Raw genomic sequence first — 22,475 nt, 5'->3', positions numbered from 1 at the left:
GACAACAAGAGCCTACTCCTCCAACAGTCAGTGACAGGATGATCACAGTCCCAGCTCCTGGTGGAGCACACTGTGGAGATCAACACAACAGGCAGCAGGTCTGAGCAGATCTTATCACATCACTCTGTTCAAAACATGGGACATATTGTTCCAGCTTTTGTCTCCAAATAGCTGTAATGGTTTGATTTATTTCATAAAAAGAACAAGTAATATAGTGTACTCACCGACTGTATGAACTTTGGCGTAGCCTCAGCGGGCTTAATGGTCCCTCTGTCCTTTAATGCCCTTCCAAGTGCACACACTGTACTGGATGACCTCTTAAAGCTCAGAACAGGATGTTTTTATCACACGTGGAAAAAACTTGCAGCTAGAGGCTTTCACCTTTGCACTGGAGTTAAGGCAGAGACATTCATTCCAAAGGGTTTACAATTTTCTTGAGTCACCAGCAATTTTGTTAAAACATCAGAGGAGCAAGTCTCTTTGTGCGTTGGAGGACTTTAGGAAATGCGAAGGAGAAAAAAAAGTTGGACAAAGTACGCTGTCATATTAGACATGAATGGGGGTGGGGGCTGCACAGGTACAACTACTGTCCTTTTCATCTCTCATTCAATTAGCAGCCATTCACTTGTGCTGCCATAGGACTCTCGCTGCAGCAGTAAGTGGACTTCAGGTGCTTTTTCCTCACAGTGAGAGAGCTGTGAGTGCCTGGGCCCTCCTTCCTCTCCTCCACCTTATAGATCAATACTACACTGCCATATCCTCTGATGGGAGCTGCTGTAGTAAGGCTAAGAAAATCTAAGGTGAAAAGACAGGCTGCGTCAGATATGGTGGATGAGAGAAAAAGTTCAAATTGTCCCTTCATCCAGGTTTGTGAGCTCTGCTGGAATATTGTGCGCTTCAGAGTTGGATGTGGGACTGAGCAGAAGTGCAGTGCCTCTGAAGAATCAAACTGGAAAGGTGGAATGAGTAATAGGAGGGAGGGAGCTTTGACGTGCGTATTCTTCTTCCGTTTCTCACCCTCCGCTGGCTTCGTGTCTCTGACAAAGTTTTATCAAGTGATGTTGGACACAGTGAAAGGCCCTGCGGCGAACCACACACAAAGAATTCCCTCCGTCTTTCTTTGGCTGCCTGTGCACACACACATGTTCGCCCGCTGACACTCTGTGTGGGGCGGTGTGGGGTTAGGGCCCGGCCCGGCTGGTGCGGGACTGTTGGAGGAAGATATAAGGAGAGATGCAGAATGGAGCTGGGAGGAGTGGAGATGTGGGTCCCTGGACTCCGAGGCCTGCAGGCGGTGCTGGCCAACCTCTGCTCGCCTCTCTCCTCTCTATCGATTTCTGCTGCTCCACACTGCTGCCGAGGCTCCTAGCCGCCGGGAAAGAAAGCTCCTCTCACCCGCCTCACCTGCCTCTTTCCAGGCTAGGTTGGCCAAGCCGGCCCACTCTGCCGCAGCGTTGGCTGGCCCCTGCTGTCTCCCAGGGACCAGTGAATGCCGCGCTGGGCCACGAGAGGAAGGCAGCCAGAGAGCCCATGGCGGTCCGCAGCTGCGTTCACCTGCTCCGGGTTCATTGCCTCACCACCTCCTCGAACTGATGCACACTGCGCTCTTTCCACCCACTCTGCTTTCCTCTCCTCCTCCACTGCCTGCTCCTTCTTCTCCCTGTACACAACGAGACACACAGAGACAGGAAAATACAAGTTAATTCTAACTTTTATAATCCACCCATTGTGAATGCCAATCTAGGCCTCTGATCAGACAGAAGTCAAGGGGTGAGCGTTTTGGCATGGTCTCTCAGTTGGGTATGTGAACCTGCTAACCTCACAGAGCACATACTGCAGAGATGGGAGGCCTGAGAGTTAAGTGAGTCAGGGAACGCGATGCTGGCTGCCAAAGGTACTCTCAGCTATTGCAATCTGATGCACTGCAGATAGCAAAATATACCATGAGTGAGTCCATTATAAAAATCACCTCTGCATCAATAGAATGCAGCACAAATGTTCACAAAAATAGCTTTAGGCTCCAGATTATCAGCATGAAGCAATACTGTTGGATTTGATAACTCAACACTGATTTGGAGTTGGCGGGACATTTTGAATCTGCTTCTTGTGTGGACTGTTGTGGTCAGCCTGTGTGAAGGAATGGAAATGTTTTGGTCGCGCCAGTGGTGCTCCATAGAAAGTTTGTCAAAGAAAACATCTCAGCTTTTGTATGTTCTCGAATTATTCAAATGGCTTCAGCAGTCCTCTTCTTATGATAATAGCTGTTGGAGGGACACTTCTTTGAGGATTCATGGTGCCATTGTGTTCACGAACAGAGAAAGAGCCATGGCCAAATTCAACCCCCACTGCACTGTGTCGCTCCAGCCACACGATTCCCCCGAAAATATCCTCAGTGACCGCTCTGACAGCCCTTCAGCCCAGCGCTCTCCACCCTCCACAGGCCTGAGAAAGAGAAAAACCCACGGGCCAACTGCCAACTGAATAGAGAAGTAAAGTGGAGAGGGTTGGAGTCGGTGGGCCGGCAAGGCTTTGGAAGCAAGGGCTGTCTGTTAAAGAAGAGAGCATGCAAGAATTGTGCGAGGGGGGTATGCACTGTTGGGACAAGAGAGGCAAGTTTGGGAGGGGGATGAGAGTTGAGTTGGGGGTGGGGGGGGGGCAAGGATGGGGGGGTATGGGGGTGCGGTGCATGTCTCAGACACAATAATACTATTCATTGGGCTCAGACATGGGTGTTAACTCCCCTCTGACAGAGCACAATGGGACTCGGCGGCATTCAGGCAGCCTTGGTGATATTGTTAGTTCAGGGCTGCATTCTCCCTGCTGCAGGATAGAGCGCCTGCATTGTGCCCGTCCACCAGGATGGATGGAGGGAGGTTTGAGAGGTGAAAGGCAAAGAGAGAGAGAGAGAACAGTGTGTTTGTCTGTGCGTCAGCGCTGAAGAGGGGACGGGCCGGGGACAGGGCAGGTCTGGAGGTAGAAATGGCCGTGGTGCTAAGGGTGCGTTGCTCCCTGGCACTGGACTTGTATGTTTCGCTGAAAAGGGGGGACAGCATTATGGAGATTAAAAAAACACCCCGCTATAAATATTACTCAAGCAGCCAAGTGCAGGGCTAAGGAGAGGCATTAAAGGGGTGGGGGCATAAATGGAGCATAGAAGCCATGGTGGCATTTTTATGACTTTTTATGGGGAGTTCGATGCATTTTGTTTGTATGCCTTCAGCGTGAGGGGAAGGGAAGGAAGCAGGCAGCGAGTGAAAAAGCCAGTAATGAAAGAAAATGTCCCTTTGTGAATAGTATCCTGTGAAACCTAACCTATAATTCCAGAGAAGAAGAGAGGACATTGTGTCACATTCCTCTGCTGCCTTCCCTGAATCGTTTTATAAAACCATTTCAGGCCAAGCCGTATAGCCACTAGCAGGTATACTATATGGGGACCTTGGGCACACACACACACACATACACACACACACACAAACACACGCACACGCACACACACACGCTGTAATGACCGGACATGACACGCCGCCCCCATTTGCAAACTCACACAGGTATCAGTGCTCCTAAAGTGCAGAACAACCCCTTTCATGAACAGTACTTTGTTTGTTTCCCCTCTGGTAAACTCTGACCAGCTGTTCCCATGGCAACCTTACCTGCCGCTTCCTGCGTGGATGTGTGTGTGTGTGTGAAATATAAAGGAGAGAGAGTATATATATGGCAATGCATGAGGTCCCAGTTAAGAGGCAGTTTAAGCCACTGCCATTAATCTATTACAGAAAACGCTATCTCAATGGCCGCCGCCTGGGCGCCGCCATGTTTATTTCCCATACCGACTTTGAAGCTAAGCAGGGACGGGCCTGGTTAGAACTGGGATGGGAGACCGTTCCTCCGAAGCTAAGCAGGGAAGGGCCTGGTTAGGACTGGGATGGGAGACCGTTTGGGAACATCAGGAAGCCTGGCGACAGTAGTGACTTTGTGCGTGGTGCAGGCCCCCACGTTGCGGTCCCGCCGCCCGCGGCCATTGACCACGGGTCCATATGGACCGCGGTGCTGCTGTCCTCGGACAACCCGCCGTCACAACAACGCGAGTGCGCGAGATCTGACTGCCGTGCGTGTGCGCGCATTCAAACAGGGCGCTGTGTGTGTGCGCGTGTGCGCGCGTTTGTGTGTGCGTCGGTGCGTGTATGTGCGCGCGCGTGCATCAAAACAGGGCGGTGTGTGCGTGCGTGTGCGCGCGCGTATGTGTGCGCGCGCGTATGTGTGCGCGCGCGCATCAAAACCGGGCGATGTGTGTCATTTGCTTTCACGTATTGTGAGCCCAGAGGTACATTTTATTCTAAAGCAGCTTTGAACGCATTGCCAATTATATTGTAAGGTTATCAATACTGTCTAACAACAATCATTAGGCTATTTCAGTTCAAAACCTACTTATTCTTTTTTACATTGTACACTACCGTGATGCACCAAACCACGGGTCCTGCACCGTCAACCGACCCGTTAGAGCTGAACCCCTCATATTTATCCATACTTATTCCACTGTCTCTTGAATTCTATTCCCTTTTAGCGAACATATTGTCGCTGTAGTTTATAAGAGAGGAGTACGGGTGCATCAAACACTCAAATTGCAGTTTGTTTGAAATTATTTTTAGCATTAATTATTTTCAACATTTGTAGTGGCCATAGTTTTTGGAATGGGTTGGGAACCACTGGTCTACAGCTGAACTGTGTGACGGGTTGGACATTTCTTTGTAATAACTCATAATCTCTGAATATCAAATGTGCAAACTAGCGAGGCCCGGCCGAAGGCCGGGTCTCAGCTAGTAGACACAGATTTGCCCGAATTGATGTTTATTTACCACTGAGAAACAACATAAGTGTATTGTGCTACAAAGCTATATTTACTACAACAACACATTTTACAAGCCAGCAGTTATATCAAGAGAACTTTGTTTCTTCTTATATATATATAGTTCCCATGAATGCACACTATCGTTGTGTCCTTGGGCAAGACACTTCACCCTACTTGCCTCCAGTGTCTGTGTACATTGGTGTATAAATGATGACGCTTAGGGCCTGATAAAGGTAGAAATGGCTCTATATGAGTTGAGTCCATTTACCATTTATATGAAATAAGGATAAGCTAACGTATGATATTACACTTTTCTCTCATTGTAATTGAACTACAGTATTACAATATAAACTGCATACTTAATTGCAAATGAATCGCAGTCACAAGTTTAATACATGCAATTTGACCATTGCTTGGTAGGGTATACAGTGTACCGGTCCAGTATGGATTTAAATCGCAAAGGTATCATCCGTTTTTATTCTAAACTTCATGTCAAAAATGTAATTTTTGCTGCAGATCCAGTACTTCCTGAAAATATGTCAGATGCCCTTCCTGGTGCATTATATTTAATCTACTGTGGAAAGATAACCTACTGTGCAGTTCTAGATAGACGTTTCTCTGAACTGCACAATCCCATAAGTCAAAAGGCAGGCGTGTTGACAGCAGGCAGGGCCCGGCCAGGGCACAGCTCTCATTGGGGGGCTAATACCCAACAGAGGTGGCCACAGGGTAGTCAGGTAGAGCACATTTTCTCTGGTGGAGGATTACACCAGTCAACCATCACACACAATGTAGCCCCCTCCTGGGATGGGAGGACCAACCTGCTCTCCCGGGGCATTCACTTGATCAGTAACTTAATTAAGAACACAGTACGCTAAAAGGCAATGGAAGAGATATAAAAGCAAAACACTAAAGCCATAAAAGGGAAAGAAAGCAGAGTGAGGAGCAGAGGAGGGACACGCCAAAATAAGAAGAGGCATGAGTTAAAAAGAAAGCATTGGGCAGCAGTGGCGGAGGGGTGAAGAGGGTTTCTCCAGCGCGGGATTAAGGGAGAGAAGATGAAAGGATCAGGCCTAACAGAGGACAGCAAAGAGGCCAGGAGAGATGGCCAGAGGAGGCAGGACGACCACGACTTAAACTCCGAGCAAGGAAATCGACTACAAGGGGTGGAGAGATGAGTGGGAGAGAGCTCAGGTGTACATGACCTGCAGACAATAGCAAGAATCACTCAAAGCTTTTTCTTTGTGAATACGAGCTTTTGCTTAGTTGTTATATGCAGCACCAGTCACACTATACTATACAGCGTTTTTGTTTTGTTTTTTGTTAATTTATTTAGCATCCAGTTCTTCGTTTTATACTCTTATATATATAAACATTTAGTCTATTTGTCTGCAAAGTTAATAGGATTTAGTGTTTTGCTGCACATTTTTGTGTATTCGTTGAACGACATGGGCCGCTGCACTTTTCACCGGGGGAACTTGGATCCATTTGGAGGATAAATATTTGAATCACTTCGTGGCCAAGTTACAGTGTGTTGCTTTAATGTCGTATATTAGCAGCAGCAGTTAGCGGCGCCATGTATCACAACCCACTGCAGACAGTTATGGCCCTGCAACACTTAACAACAGGGATTTGGCAGCGGTGTTGATGGAACATGCCAAATCCCATTTGTCGGCAGGCGATGTGCGTCTGTATCGACACTGTAACCTTGTGGCTCTGCAAAGTGGAGTCGTCGGCGTGCGTGTGCGGGTGCGTGAGCTCTCCCAGCAGGGCAGGACTGTGGGTGGGTGGCACAGGAGGCCAGGTGCAGCGGGATAGTTGTCGAAACTCAGCTCCACCCTTCATCTTCTGTCGTTACGTCTATATCGCTGTCTGTTTCAATTCCCTCTGTTCGCGAAAAAAGGGGGTGACAAGAAGAAGATAGGGCAGCTTTCTCAACATATCTTTGCTTGCTTGGCCCCCTCCCTTCATCCCTTGCTTGCGTCCCCCGATGGTGGAGCTGCCAGACAGGAGTGCTCAGCAGCTCTCCGAACATTATTGATCCTGAGAGGAAGCCGGCCGGGGAGTTGGTGCCTCTGCCTCTGCTTCTCTCTCTATCTCCTTTCCCTCCATCATCGCACCCTCACCCCCCAACAGCCAGCAACTTTCTCCTCCCTTCTCTCCCTCTCCTTCCCTCTCTCCCTTTCGCCGCCTCTACTTCATTTATCAAGGTTAAAGAACTCTTATAAAAAAGGGAAGAGGGGGTCGCTGGGATGTTATCTGACTTCATGAAAGAAATACCCTGAGGCCACTGCGCTGGAGGAGGATGCTCTGTGCCAGACCCAACTCTGCCTCACACACAAACAGGCAGTGGCACCCGACAGCAGCCCACTCACTGACGCTCACAAATAGAACTGAGCACGGGCGGACTGCCGCACTGCTGCGCGGCCATGGAGGACAGAGATACAGAAAGTGTGCACACTCAAAATGCTAAAAGCCAGCTGGGGTGTTTTTGGTGCACGTTTCAGGCAAAGCAAAAGATGCCTTGATTTACTGTAGTTTTGGAAGTGGAATTATGTTGAATACAAATTGCTGCCTGGAAAGAAAGACTCTCGAGGGCATGAGCTTCATCGTTTCGCTATGAACAGAACCCCCAATGTTCATCTTCATACCCGCTATTAATTTGTTCCTTAGGAATAGATTATTCTACTTTATTTATTTGGTCTGGACAATGCATGTTAATTGACTCATGCACGTAAACACACCAAGCAGAATTTTAGACACTGGCTAATTTGTGTACACTACATTCTGGTAGTGTTTTATGATGTACACTGTAAACCATTTTTTACCTAGTATGGTCATTCTGCTCTATTCAGGCAGACATACAGAAAACAATTCACTTTGAGTCACCAGTTCATGTATTTCATCTATGTCTTTGAGCTAAAAAATATAAAGGTTTTATCACTTTATTTTACAGTACCGTGATACATTGTACCCAACTAAATTGAGTACAATATGATGTGCTCTGCAACAATCTGTAATAACTTATACCTATGGGCTAGATACACAATGGAATAACTTGTATTAGTACTTTGTAAGTACATAATGTAATAGGACACGAGACCCTTAGGGTTAGGGCTTAAGGTTAGGGTTATGTCTAATTACACTATGTACCTACAAACAACTAATAAACATTATTCCATTGTGTATGTACTGCATAGGTACAAGTTATTACACATTGTTACAGAGCACATCACACTGTACTAAATTTAGTTAAGCGCAATGTATCAAGGGTACTGTTAAATAAAATGTTACCAAAAAAAAAACCTTTCAACAAAACAACCTTTTTGCTGATAGGAAGAAACTCTAAAACCTCTGACAAAATGTGCTCCTTAGAAAAACTCCCATATTGAAAATTGTATGAAAGAAAATGTTCATAAAGACTTCAATGTACTGAGTCTCTCGCAAACTCAGAATAGGCTACTCATATATCCTACAACTAATGCATTTGAGAATGCTACAACCCAGCCCAGATGTACAGTATATGTGCTGCATACACAAATACACCAACCTGTAGAGGTACTTTGCTCAGAGATGCATGCATTTTACAAACCACAATACACCTGTAAAAGGAAATACAAGCTTCTGCATGGCCTGCTTGAAGAGACTGTAGCGGCTATTGTGGGCCTTTGTAAACCGGCTGGAAATGGCTCTACACGTGGAGTACATCCTGTCGCCCATTGTTACTGCTTTCAGTCTCCCCCATAAAGGCCTGCCTGCACTCCAGGCTACAACAGCTAGGCAAATTCACACAGCAGCGCACTACAGACCACCTCTCCCTCCCTTTGTGCTCTGTAATTGCCACAATGCATCTTTCGCGTCCAGCTAATTAAGTGAGTCTTTCCTATTGTCTCCCAATGCTATCACCTCTTCACACAGCCACAGAGAGGAGAGCGAGGCACACCGGGAGGACAAAGCTAAGACAAGGCACCGTCTAAATGTATAGGATGAATGACAAAGGCATGTGTCTATGTCCTGTAAATGTTTACCATGTGAGAAAGCTGCCTGCGCCCGTGTAACTGGAACATTACTGCTGTCACTCGGCAGCATCATCTTTAAGACTGACAGTTATGTGTGCTCGAAACAATGGCTCGGGAATGACAGGGCCCGAAGAGGTGACAAATGATGTACACTACAGGAAAAGATGAAAATTTAGGGGGCTCACCTGCAACAGTGCATGTACCATGTAATGGAGCAACATTACAACCAAGAAAATGTGCCAAACAGAACCACAAACAGCTGCTATTTTAAGAAAGGTGCTTGTTTATGTTGGAAAAGTTGCAAAAACTTTCGGTAAACTGCAATTTGGTGTTTCTGGAGCCATGTTAAGTTGTTCTATATTTGTATGATGGCAGGGCTTTTTTTTTTTTTTTTACATTCTAGTCCTCTTTTGTTAAACCTCACATAGTATCATGCAGCACACGCTTGTGTCCACTGTTGACTTAACTAAATGTGCCTGTTGTCTGAGAACTACTTAATTAAACATTCAAGACCAAATGAATATGACTTAAACTGATACTTTTGAGGAAACTGCGTAACTTTTTGTTTCTATGAAATTCCCAGCTCCTCCGCACTCAGGGCTTTTGTGAGACTAACCGAAGAAGTTTGAACAAGGCCCCCCATGCCCCCCATCCCGACCCGCTGGAGACCGACACAAGATCTACGGACTCTTTTTTTAAATTCCACTTCTTTTCGGAGTTGCTATGGGAGACACCCCTTTTCTCTTACCCCACACCCAAAGCCAAAAACACAGACATCTCACGCGCTCAAGTCCACTCACTGACCTCTCAAACCAGACACATTCTCACAGCTCCTATCAGACTAACTACGGAAAGCCCTCGACCCCCCCGACCCTGGGCTATCCCTTCCCTCACTCAAGTTCTCGTCCAGGCCTTGACGGACACATATAGACAGACAAGCAAGGGGTGACATCATGGTGCTCTTTGGAAATGGTGGGGGGGGGGGTTGTATCTGTCTGCCCGGAGCGCCCACACAATGCAGCAGGGCATCTGCTACTAGGGGGTGCTCAGGGGGGTATATAGGGACAATGGGGTTTTCCCTGTAGCGTGGAATATGATTATAGTTTGTAAAGGGTGTAAAAGTAGAAAATGACGAGGAGGAGTGCGGCTGAGCAGGAATCTTTAAGTAGTAAACAAAAAAATGCAAATTGGAAGATGGCTAAGTTTAGGCTTAGCAGTGATGACACATAAATGTTATAATTAAAAATTGTTCATTATGTGTAAGAATGTTTAATGTGAATGTGCAATTATTCGTGTTGCATTAACCACAGACCTTCACCTAAAGAATAAGAATAGTTCGACATCTAAAGATATGATAATATAAGATTGGAAGTAACTCGACAAAATATTCCTGTCATTGCTCGGAGCTTACTGAGGCAGTTTTCTAACAGCTCTGTCAAAACGGCACTAAAGCCCTGAATCTTTTCTGTACATTAAAATAACTCAAGTTGAAGTGCGGTGAGCAGATGCAGACGAGTGTTGTCACTTTGTTAATTTGCCTTGTCTAATATAAAACAATAGTGTCACTGGGGTAGAAATCACAGTCATTATCCCGCGCTGTCTCCCTGTAGCCCCCCTCCACTGCTGCTGCTGCTGCTGTCGTCTCAGAGGCTGCCTTACCCGAGTGTCTGTGTGCATACATAAAATAAATGAGCTGTGCGTAGCATTGTGCGAGTCCACAGGCCCAGTGTATATATTAGAAATTTGACTTGACCCTGGCAGGCTGAAGCAGGGGTTTGAGCGTGGTGCCGGGCGTGGGAAAAAGGGGAGACCTCTTTTCACAGCTGCTCCGGCCGTTGCATTGAAACCGGCGGAGGCCCCCACCGAAAGGCGCTGCCGCCTTCCCAACCACAAAACCCAGAGTGCCCCCGCCCTCGCTGCCTCTACTTTCCCATTCACTGTGCAGCCTGCTGCCTTTCAGAGCACCCCCGGCCCTCCCTCCTGTCTGTGTGTCACCCCTCTGCTCCCCTCTATCCCAGCCACCAACTTTTAATACAGCCAACTTACTATTCAGCTACAGTGACATACCAGAGAGCCCTGCAACACTAAAGGGCATACGGTGGATTTTCATACACCTCTATTTATTCCCACTTAATTATGTTGAAGTCTAACACTGAAAATGCTCAACTATATATTTTGGCTTATCGTTATCAATTAACCACACAGCTATGATGAAGTAATGTCATGTGTAAAATGTTAGCTGTCTTTCCCTAATTCCCAAAACGTCTACTTTTACCTATAGAGAATCCTTTCAGAGGTTCAAACTGCTGTAATATATGAGAAAAAAAAGAAAACTCTAAACTTTCTGAACCCACTGGAGCAGCATGACCAAGTGACTTCTGCACAACAACAAAAACGCAACAGCAAACGCTATTAAATATCGCCTTCATTTTTCCTCACACGTTTTTCTCTTTCCTTCTCTCTTTCCTTTCCTCCGCAGAAAAGGCTTTAATTTATGTTAACATACACCACACTACACACCCCCACGCGAACACATATCACCCATTTCTCCGCCTCCCCTCCACATCCAGTGTATTCATTTGAAGAGATTTATTTCCTATCAAGCCGCATAATGCAGGGAATATCATTTAAATCAACTTTTAAGAACAGCCAAGCGGCGCTGTTTATGCATACAAATCCGAGAAAGCGAGGGGGAAAAACAAGCAAGGCAGCAGGCTGTTAAAAGGAGATTGCCAACTTCGAAAAGCCGCGGGTGGGCAGTGGGTGTTTAGTTTTGCCATTAAAGTTAACCTATTAGTGCGAGAGCTCACAATATAAGACTGTTAAAAGCATAATAGTGGCTTCATTTGTTTCGGATACTTGGTTCTGACTGCATAAAAAATCTGGAGGGGAAGCGTCGCCATCTTGGGATGCAATTTGGTGAAACTTTAAAAAGGTCACATAATGTGCCAGCTAACTGTCACATATAAGGGGGCAGCTTTCCTGTGGCGCTGCCTGGCTCACCCGCTGTTGCACCAGGCGGGATGAGGAAATGTGAAGAAGCAGCGAATGGGCAGCAACCGGAGAGGCGGAGGGGAGGGATGGAGGGAGGTTGTAGCCAAGAACCTGAAAGGACTCCATCTGCCTTGGCCAACATGCCATGACGATGTGCAGCAGCAAACCTGAATTGCTTTCTCTGGGCTGGGAAGGGAAAGCGAGCGAGGTGATGGCGAGATGAGTCCGAAAAGGGAGAGGGTCAGAGATATGGGGGGAGTGTTTGTGAGGAAAGAAGTACGGGAGGAAAGATGGCCGACCAGATGTGAGGAAGGGAAATGAGCGGATTACGGTTTTCCATAAACATGAGAGTACTCAACTGTGGAGGCTTTACTCAACGTTTGCCTCACAAACAGTTGTTGCCATTGCATATAGTATGATAATATGTGCGGTTTTCATTTTATTTGATCATTTCTTCCCCTTTTCTAAATTATAGTTTTTGACTTTTATGACAATTTATTGCATTTTATATAGGGCTGTACAATATGGACAAAATTTCATATCTCGATATTCATGCCAGATATCTCAACATCGATACGATACGATATATGGTTTAGGTGAAACCAAGAACATCATATACAAAAGAGTGCAGTTTTATTGATTGTTTATATTTTGATTTTTGGATTATAATATTCTGAATGTACATATCTCGATATCGATACGATAACGATATATCTTTCAGCCCTAATTTTAATCCAAATCGCAATATGAAAGGTTATAATTATCAAATTGCATAGACTTCATAAATTTTCTTTGCAAACAACAAAATATCCTGTCTTTACGCTGTCGAAGAATGTATAAAACTTCCTAACTCTGTAGTTTACACAAACTGAATGTGATGTGATTTTTGTATTAGTTTAACAGTATATTATGCTGTATTTCAGTGCCCCTGGGTGTGTTTAAAATGTGCGCTGTGAACTGAATCCTGATTTTTTTTTTTTTAAACATACATTGCAAACCTAATTTCAAGCCCAATACTTGACAAATAAAAACCGTAAATTAAACAATTTTCCAAAATCATGCAGCCCTACCGTCTAAGAGTCTAAAAACAAAATCATTCTAACTTTGCGGACAACAGAGTACATAAAAAACAGCTGCTAATTGGCGATATATGAATAGCAGAAAAGCGCATGTCACTCCTTGATTGATGCGTCTTGTGCGTCAGATTTCGCCCGTAGCTATGCCTCCACTTCTAAAGGCCGCGTACGACCGAAGCTCGTTTGAATCGATTTATCTCGTTTGCGGAGATGATATTGACTAAAGCGGAGCGGCAGTCGAGGCGAACGCGAAGGGTGCGCTTTAAGAGGTGGTCGAACGCTACGGAGGAGGATAGCCACGGGCAGTGAAATGTCCTCTGATCTTCTTCTTGTCTGATTCTCCAACGCTGCTCTTCCTCAAGGGGTGGTGGTTGGGTGTGTGTGGGGGGGGGAGAGGGGGGGTATGCTGATATAGAACTAGGCCAATGTCACAGAATGATCATCTAACCCTGGAGGGAAATATGGAGGAGAAAAAAAAGTCTTGTGTTTCGCCCGCTCCCCAATGACAGCGCTCAATCTCCTCTGCCTCCATCACTCTCTCCACTTTGTACTCAGCGGGAGGTTGAGCGCGCACGAGGCAAGCTGCTTTCTTAGCTTTACTGTAAACTGCCAGCTCTATAGCAACGTGATATAGTTTAAAGTGCAGTCCCTGCGCAAAAAAAGCTTTAGTGAGGTGTGAAAAATACTGGTGGTGGAGAGCTTTTGTTAATTTTATGCCTGATATTTGTTTACATTTCTGGAAAAGGTCAAGAAAGCGCTTTTTATTTTTGCTGTAGGGCTGCACAACATAAATCACAAATTATCTTTATCGGAATATTAGGTCTAAGAAGCCATAAAAGATCAATATCCCTGAGGTCTTTTGCTAACACAGACAAAAACAAAAACAGCATGGCAACTTAAAAATGTGAAAAGGTTCAATTTTGTCATTTTTTTCTTAAAACAGAACTAAGTAACTCATGCCATAAGCGCCACTGCAGAGGTTGTAGTTTTTTTTTTTTTTTACTCATTAATTGTCCGTGAGAGTAAATACTACGGTGACAGAAAAGACAAAGTGAGAGCGGGATATTGTACATCCAATTACACAATGGAGATCATTTTTTTCCCTCAAACTTTCTGTAAATACTGTTTAAGTGGTGCTAGCCCGCAGTTAGCTTTGCCCGTTAGCCTGTTAGCTTCTTCTTCGTGATTCCACTAGTGTGTATTGCACCTCCGACCCGGAGCAGGGAAAGTTGTGTGGTTTTCTGGCCAGAGACACCAGTGGGAGATGAAAGACCCCCCAATAATCCCATTAACACTTGTATTACCCGCAGTGGGACTACGGAAAGGAATTATTAATTACTTAGTTCTGCTTTAATGTAGTTCCATTTTAGTCTTTTTTGGACACAATTGCTTTTAGCTTAAATTTATTGGAAAGCGCTATATGTTTAAATGGTTTTGGTAAACATTGCAATCACATTATTCATGACAGTTATCGAATATCACATTCTTGATCATATTGTGCCACTGTATTGACTCATATTATTATCACTATTATTATTAATCATCATTATTACTTGCGATGCAAAAAACATGGTCCATAGAGAAAATTAAAGAATACGATAATAAAAATATGAAACTGAAGAGACTGATTTCAACAAACAGATGCTTTTTTTCCCTTGTGTTATGGCTAAGGACAAGAGCATTTTACCCTTGAACTAGAACAATGCCAAGTCTAACTCAAGGTCTGGGCAATGTCTCACTAGATAGAAAAAAGAAGCCTTCCTCAAATGGATGCGCCTTTCTGTTTCTATGACTCTTTCTTAAAAATCAATCAGACTTTTTTTTTTGCACAGTACGGCGAGTCACTCTGAACTGAACTTTACTCACTGGCTGAGGTTAATATAGATCCTCATATACCGCATGCTAAATCCGTGCTATAAAACACACTCCACGGGAATCGGGCGGGGTATGGATATTTTATGGCCGCTATAATGGCGCAGGAAAAGTGTCTAGTGCTAACTTTTATGCGCATAGTTTAACTGCCATTCACAGATTGAGAGTTGGCTCAAGTCCCAAAAGATGGAAAGAGGGATTTCTATGAGTCAACAAGGAAGGTAGGAGTCAGTCCGGTGGGCGGGGTGAGGAATTAGGGATTAGGAAAAAGTGCACAGACTTTCCACATGAGCACACTTTTGGCCTCGGACCCCCCAACCCTTATTATGCATCCCTGTGTATTCCTAACGGGATAAAACGCTTGGGACAAAGGAATTAAAATATATCGCTCATACAAATGCCCACCCCATGAAGTTGATGCCCAAACCAGAGAATTGAACAAATTGGATCATGGTTTAAGAAGGGAGGGAAGCCCGTATCTTCAAATGTTTCAACTCCAGCACAACACACATGTAGCATAACTCTGTTGTTCAAATAGCATTTTCTTTGTTTCTTACCTACAGTGTATCGCAAAGCCAGTGTGTTCTTCCTCAGATGAAAACGCCACGTCCCTCTTTTGATGTGCCGCCATATGGGACCACATGCAGGCCTTCAGAAGTTCTGTGTGATTGCGCCTCTTCAGACGGTCCTGTAAGAACATAGGGCAACTTCCATTAGGACAGACAGCATTAGAAATTTTACAAAACTATCAACATTTGAGTTGTAGTGCCTGGATTTTGAATACGAGAAGATAGTTTGAGGAGAGATTTGAACGCAAAGCAAGACAATGTATGTGTGTAGGCTATGTGTGTGTAAAAAGTTTTTCTATTTCTGCCTTTGTGGCACCCCATACGTTTTGCACTTTCAAACTGCCAAAAGATAAATGCCCGACGAGAGAACAGGGGCGCACACATGCACACACACTCTTCACAAGCGATTACACAAAATACTCAGAGATTACATCCTCTCAAATCTGCGTCCTTTACGGGTTTAGAGGCGGCATGTCAGGCTTTCAATTTTTTTTTTTCCCTCTTTCCCCTTGTATGGGTCAGAGGCTGTTGCTAGGCTACCAAAACCCAGAATTCATAAGTTCAGGGAAATGTTTATATAGGCCATTGCAATTCAAGGTAAAATGATAATGGAAAATTGATAAAACTGGAAATATATATATATATATTTGGATGAGTACCAATTGCATCTTGTTTGACAAGGAGGTATAACAATGTACGTGTGTTACATGTTTCATATGTTGTTGAAGTATGTCATTACCGTAGAAGCAAGGGTTGGACAATATGAGGGCAAAATTCAATGACTGCCTTGAATATTGCAATATTTCTCCAAACACATTGCCTTTTGTATGTTATTAAGTTGTGTATATCTCTCTCAGTTGGAAGACCTCTGTGATTTTGCGATATATTGCGGCTTCTTGTGATGTTTTCAATTCTCACATTACGTATCTCTTCGCGTTAAATTTTGCATTAAATTAACAATATTGTGGGGAAAAGAGTTGAAAACAAAAACAGCCCTTATACACAGCGATTTATATAGATCATAATAGTGTGTGTAAGTGTACAGGCCTTACTCTGGTACCGACAGTGTGCCGTCATGTTTACTGCGCAGGGGAGGAAGGGAGAATAGAGCTTTAGGGATACAGTATGCACTATTGCGCACACACACAGCACATAGAAATACACAATAACACACACTATAGAAGGAGAGCGGTGCAATCTGGTGGCCAAGTGTGACACAAACAAGATAACATCTATAGGCTGCTGGTGTGGCTCCAAATGCAGTGGGGCTATAAAGCTAAAACAATGGCTGTGGTGGTTGTGCACGGGGCAATGCGAAGGACCGCCGAGTGGTTTGAACATTCCTCTCGACAAGCAGCTCTCATCCCCATGCAACTTCCACCGCACCGCCAAAATATTCAACAATATTAATATAATGCAGACAATAGGAGAGGGTCGGGAGAAGATGTGGAATATATCTCGGCTTCTTCGGCAGTAGGTAGAGCACATGACAATCTGGAGGTTACCAATGTATGACATGAATGCATAAGCAGCGCCCGACAAACGTATCGTCGAAATATGCCTTCTCTCTTCCCTCCAAATCACCGCTGCACCTTCCCCAGCCTTTATAACAGTCTTCATCTTGTCTTATTTCTCACGGCGCCATGCAGAGAGATGATGAGACATTGTGACCGAAATGAACTTGATAATTGTGGTGAGCAAACACAAGACAATAGGCGGTGTGTGTGTGTGTGTGATGCAGGCTTGTGGCAGGTGCTGCTATGGGGCTAAGACCAGACTAGACTGGGCTCCATCTGGTGTGGAGGGCCTGCTCTTGATGGTGGAGAGGGCCTTGCCCAGACAGACACACACATATTAATGTGGGAAAACCAACGTCTCGCCTGCCTCTCTCTCACTCACTCTCCAGACTGAATTACAATCTCAAAAGGCTCGCCCCATATCCTCCATTTATTACCCCCTCAGCAATGCATTAATTCATCCTGCAAATGGGCAAAGCAGACTGGTGCTACTGGTTAAGAGGCAGGTGCCAAAGTTGAAATGCAGACATAAGTTATTTTTTATGACAGACGATAACTGAATTAACTTTTGTAATAATATAATTTAAACATAAAACTCTCCTGTTCCTATTTTAGGTGTAAGTACAATGATAGAAAAGGTCAGCAATGGGTCAAGAAAAGAATATTATTTAGGGAAAGAGTCCAGATCACAGTTTAATATGTTTTTGAGGATCCTGCCGTTTCATTTTACATCTTAAATACCGTTATTGCTGCTTGACTCTCTGTTTTATGTTTTGTATTGCCACTTACAGATTGAAAGGCAACATGTCCCTTTTACGGCAGCAATTCTCGCCAAATAAAAACCGTGTGTTTCAACGCAAAGCAAGATAGTAGCATTTGAGGAAACACACAACCAAGCTGCCGCTGTACCTTTTTGTCATGTAATAAATTGCAATAAGAACTCATGTCAATCCAAAAGTGACACAACAGTATAGCAACCTCACCATGACAGCCTGATATATAAACAAGTAGACGTTTGTCCTGCACACATTCACCTCCTTCATGACGCAGTGTGAGCCGTGGCCTACACTCGCAGCAGCAGCAGCAGCAGCAGCACCCAGCTCTGTGCCACGCAGTGCAGGGAGAAGCCACCACCACAGAGCATTTACAGCTCCAGCAGCTTGTAACACACAATTGGCCGTTTTTAAAATTCAACAGGCTCCACCACACAGCCCTGAACTCTATACCCTCTGTCCAGACTGGGATGGAAATGGGATGGACTGATGAGCAACCCAAAAGAGCATTATGAAATAGCCGTGAAATCAGGCCCTATGCCAACTCTCCTGCCTGCCCGAGCATGCATTCAAATCACTGTGGGTTTGGAAAGGCCTGCACTCGCCATACTGTCATGTCACTTGTAGCATTATGACAAAAAATACTACACACTGTTTTGATCCCATGGGAGTAATCTGCTTGTTAGTAGATGCAGAGCGTGTTGTAGTCTGCTTGTCAGGCCTTGCACTGAACAGCGTTAGCCATCATTTTGATGTCCTTCTTGTGCATCAGAGCTGAAGCCACGGTTAATAAGGGCATCAATCAAGCTAAATCCAGGGATGTAAGGTGATCCCTTTGACAAACACCGACTGAATCATGATATTGTCTCCAGATCCACTTCATAAGCTGTGTCACTTTACTTTGATGGCGACATTGTGCTGTCGGTGTAGTACAACTCCCCCATATAGGCTATACCATACACATACATCACTCACAGCTCTATATGAAATGGCACAGGCTATAGCTGCAGCCAGGATCTAAGTAGCCTTTCATCTAAAACAAAGCATTTCCACATTAAAGCATGACGTATTTCGCAAACCTTAATGCAATAGTGCCTTAGCTCTGTCAGTGTGAGCTTTTCCAATATTTGATAGATAGCCTAAGCCATGGTGGTGTGAAGAGGGTGCACTACTTGTCAAACACGTGACTCCTGTGACACGTCCAATCATAAGCCTTTCATTTTTACAAACCCTGCTCGTGCCACCCCCCTGATATCACCCAAATAAATTGACAAAAGAAAAAAAATAACAACAACAACAATAACAACAACAACAACAACAAAAAAGAGCCCCAGGTAGTCGCCAATTGTGCCTGGGTGTAGGAATGTTACTCTGTTCTAGCACTAACGCCGCTGTCGAAACGCCCTCATCCCCATCCTTTCACTGAATGATGCTCCCAGTGTCACCCCCACGCGTCCCATGTGACAGCAACCCGAAGCCACACTGTGATAGCCCTCCGGTACCGGCACATCCTTGGAGGCAGCGGCGGAGGGAGGCGTTTCTCTGTGGGAAGAGTGCGCGCTGCTGCTGCCGCTGCTGCCGCTGCTGGCTCCAGGCTGCATCCATACATCCCCCTCATCCTCCTCCTCTTCCTCCGGCTCCCGCGTCCGCGTCCTCCGGCTCGCTCCATCCCGACGTCCGCGGAATTAGTTTCTACATTCGGTTCTCTAGCTTTATGATATTGCATAAACTCATACAGCTAGATAACCAAAGACAAAAACTAACCCACGTCTCTCTTAAAGGGGCCGTTGCCGCTGTGGATGCCGCTGCTTGTTGTGGTCACATGGAGCTGCTGCCCGCTTCCCGCTCTCCCTCCCTCGCTCCTCCACGCTCCCTCTCTTCCGTCTTCTTCTGCTGATTTTTCTTCTTCTACCACAGCTATCAAACGCATTACATTCTTCCGGTGTTACTATCAAACGTAATGGCACGTAAAGGTAGCCCAACGTAAAGGTATCCTTGCGCTTGCGTCATGATGGAGAATACTAATTGTTTGGATTTAGCCATACTGTTAACAAACTAACGCTCCGAGGGAAACGTTTATTTTATTTATTATATTGAAAATCTACTTTGGTCTCTTTGTTCTGACCGTCCCCTCTTCCCAATAGCCTACACCGCCAATTGCCTCTACTTGAACTTGACTCGCTACGAGCCTACTATGCCAGGGAAAAGTCATCCCGCTGCACGCGCACGGTGACACATTCACCCGTCATCCCTATAGGAGCCCAGCACTGACAGCCATGCCTCACGCGGTCGCAGCAGCCTATTATGTCCTATTTGAGGTCATAGTGATAATGGCCAATAGTCCGCAGAAGATGATGTAAGGAGCCTGCTTCCCCAAAAGAGCAGAGCTATAGGGCTGCACAGAGGGCCTCACAAACAGCTGTCAGATTAGCTGTTGTTTTATTAAATGCCAACTCACATCGACCCATTCCAGCAACGTGCGCTATAGTTTCAGTGCTGAGAGAATGAACCCGTGAATTGTTTGAAAGTATGACAAACTACCCACGGCCTAATACAGCAGCACATACAGTCGAGAAAGGGCTTCCAGCTAAATGTCAGCACAATGATCTAGTGAGACAGGTCCCGCCTCAGTGGATGTGGATGGATATGGTGGAGGTTTGGTTAGTGACATATGGCGAGTTAAAGCACCACATTGTAGAGAGTGGATGGTCAACAAAACCCAGCTATCTCCTCAAACGGCTATTTAGACTTAATCCTAATTGGCTTTACTCAATAAAAATGACCTGAAAATTAAGTTAAACCATTGATGATCATGCATCAACATATCCACAACAAGCTCAATTACAATTTAATACAACTCTGATTTACACTCCCCTATAGCCTATAGAGATGCCCGTGCGTCTACAAACACTATTGTTCTTTGGCCGTACTGAGCTACAGTCATCTGCTTACAGCCTATGAGCGTGAGGCAGCTGCCTCTCCATGGCCATGTGCGCTGCCGGCACAGCGGAGACAAAGACCGCTTTACGCACACAACATCGTCTCGTGCCATGTGAAATAAGCCAAGAATAACTGTATTGGACAAAAAAAAAGTCATTTGAATTGGCGAACTGTCTTCCTGCGCGTTCTCTGAGTGTCAGATGTGGGGCGCAGTTGGCGGATGGAGGCAGCGCCTGTAGGGCCTCGGGGTCATCACAGTCACTGAATTAGCCACGCGCCCTGACGCACGTGCCCAAACGGCACAGCATGAAAGAAACACAGCACGAGAATGTGGCGCCAAATGGACACCCAGATCTGAATGCTAATGGTGTGTTATTTAATGTGTGTATGTTTTCTCATCCAGGAATGTATCATTTACTGTGTCTGTCTAAAATACAGATAACACACAGTTTATTCTGTGAGTGAAAAAACAAAACAAGAATATTTCAATTACGCATCCGCTAAGAGAGTTTGTGCGTCGTCGTAAAGGCTACGCTAATATCGAAATGTCTAGGCTACATTTAGTGGACTATGGTAAGTCATGACAGATCAAATATCCTCCTTTAATGTTAGCCCATCAGTATCATAGTAACACAAATAAGTCTGAAGATGTATGTAAAATGTTTAAATCACTCATTCCTAAAATGCATTCACCCCTTATCTGACCTATAAAACGGTATGTCACTTCAGTCTGTAGGCTAAGAATAAATATTAAGCAATATTATGCCACTAATATTATAATTTCCAGTGTTTTCATTTAGGCTACTGTTACACATACACACACATAGGCCTACATAAAACTGTATTGACGCATGGTGCCTTTTTCAACCCTCACGTGCACACTCTGGACACACCCCCTGCGCGTCATTACTGCTATAGGGCACAGCTTTGGGATCTTCAAGATGTCCATTTAAGTCGCAAGACACTTATTAATGCAGAGACAGTCACAAAACCGGACATTACAGCTCAGAACTAAATGAAGTTTTAATTTAACGACGAAAGGAGAATCTGTTTGAGTCTCCTAAAGGAGAACAAAATTCTGACTAATTTCAGTGCTTGTAAATTTAGAACAGTGCCCAAAGATGAACGTGCGCACTGCCCTGTTTTAAATAGTAAATGAGCAGTGTTTTTGTGTGTCGCACGGCTGTGCTCAGTAAAGCGGCGCACAGGGCGGGCTCTGTCCATGGTGCTGAACCGGCAAACATTTCTCGGCGCCATTTTTGTGAATAATGAATGCAACGTTTTACTCCCTGTTACTGTCAGTTTGGGAAAAGACAACTGACTTTTGTGGGATGTACAAATTTATCATTATTGAGAAATGTTAAATGTTGACTTTTGTTTGATGTCCCTCGGTGGATTAGGCTGCTAATTTATGTAAGAATAGGCCACTGTGACTTTTGATCCATCCAGGGAGCTATCTCCTCACTCTTAAAGAGAAAAATCTGCAAATAATCCACTGACATAAGAACGCATTTTTCTCCATAAAACATGACAGAACAATAACTGATCTGATACTAAGATTGAACAAAATGTTTGAGGTCTCGGCTATTATTGCTGAAATTATAGCAACTTTCGTTAGAATTAGTGGAATACTTTTGTATAAAGACACCGATGACTTGTGTGTATTTTTAACAAAACAAACATTGACAGTGGTTTAATGTTCCTTATCTGTATTCCTTAATATTTAACCCACTTGTGTACGTATTTTTAATGTATTATCATGAAGCTGTGTGCTTTGTGTAATTTTATTTCATGTGCATTGTAATATTGTAGGCCTATTGTCGAATGTGTATTATGCCAGAGCTGCACTGCTGCTGCAGAAATACAATT

The 22,475-nt window shown here is 44.8% G+C and overlaps 1 protein-coding gene across 1 annotated transcript in view; it reads right to left on the bottom strand.

The window, feature by feature from the left end:
- LOC306976546 (uncharacterized protein) overlaps positions 1-22,475 on the bottom strand; it is a 37,069-nt gene that overhangs the window by 13,537 nt on the left and 1,057 nt on the right. Inside the window, exons 2-3 of the mRNA XM_079574502.1 lie at positions 15,365-15,495; positions 225-1,660 (exon numbers count right to left, since the gene is read on the bottom strand). Coding sequence (XP_079430628.1) covers positions 1,420-1,660; positions 15,365-15,495 — 372 coding nt within the window. The 3' untranslated portion in view covers positions 225-1,419. The remainder of the gene's footprint in view (positions 1-224; positions 1,661-15,364; positions 15,496-22,475) is intronic.

The sequence above is a fragment of the Gobius niger genome, assembly GCF_951799975.1.
Source record: "Gobius niger genome assembly, chromosome: 17".
NCBI lineage: Eukaryota > Metazoa > Chordata > Actinopteri > Gobiiformes > Gobiidae > Gobius > Gobius niger.
The sequence above is the reverse complement of the archived record's forward strand: the minus strand, read 5'-3'. Positions and strand labels throughout refer to the sequence as shown.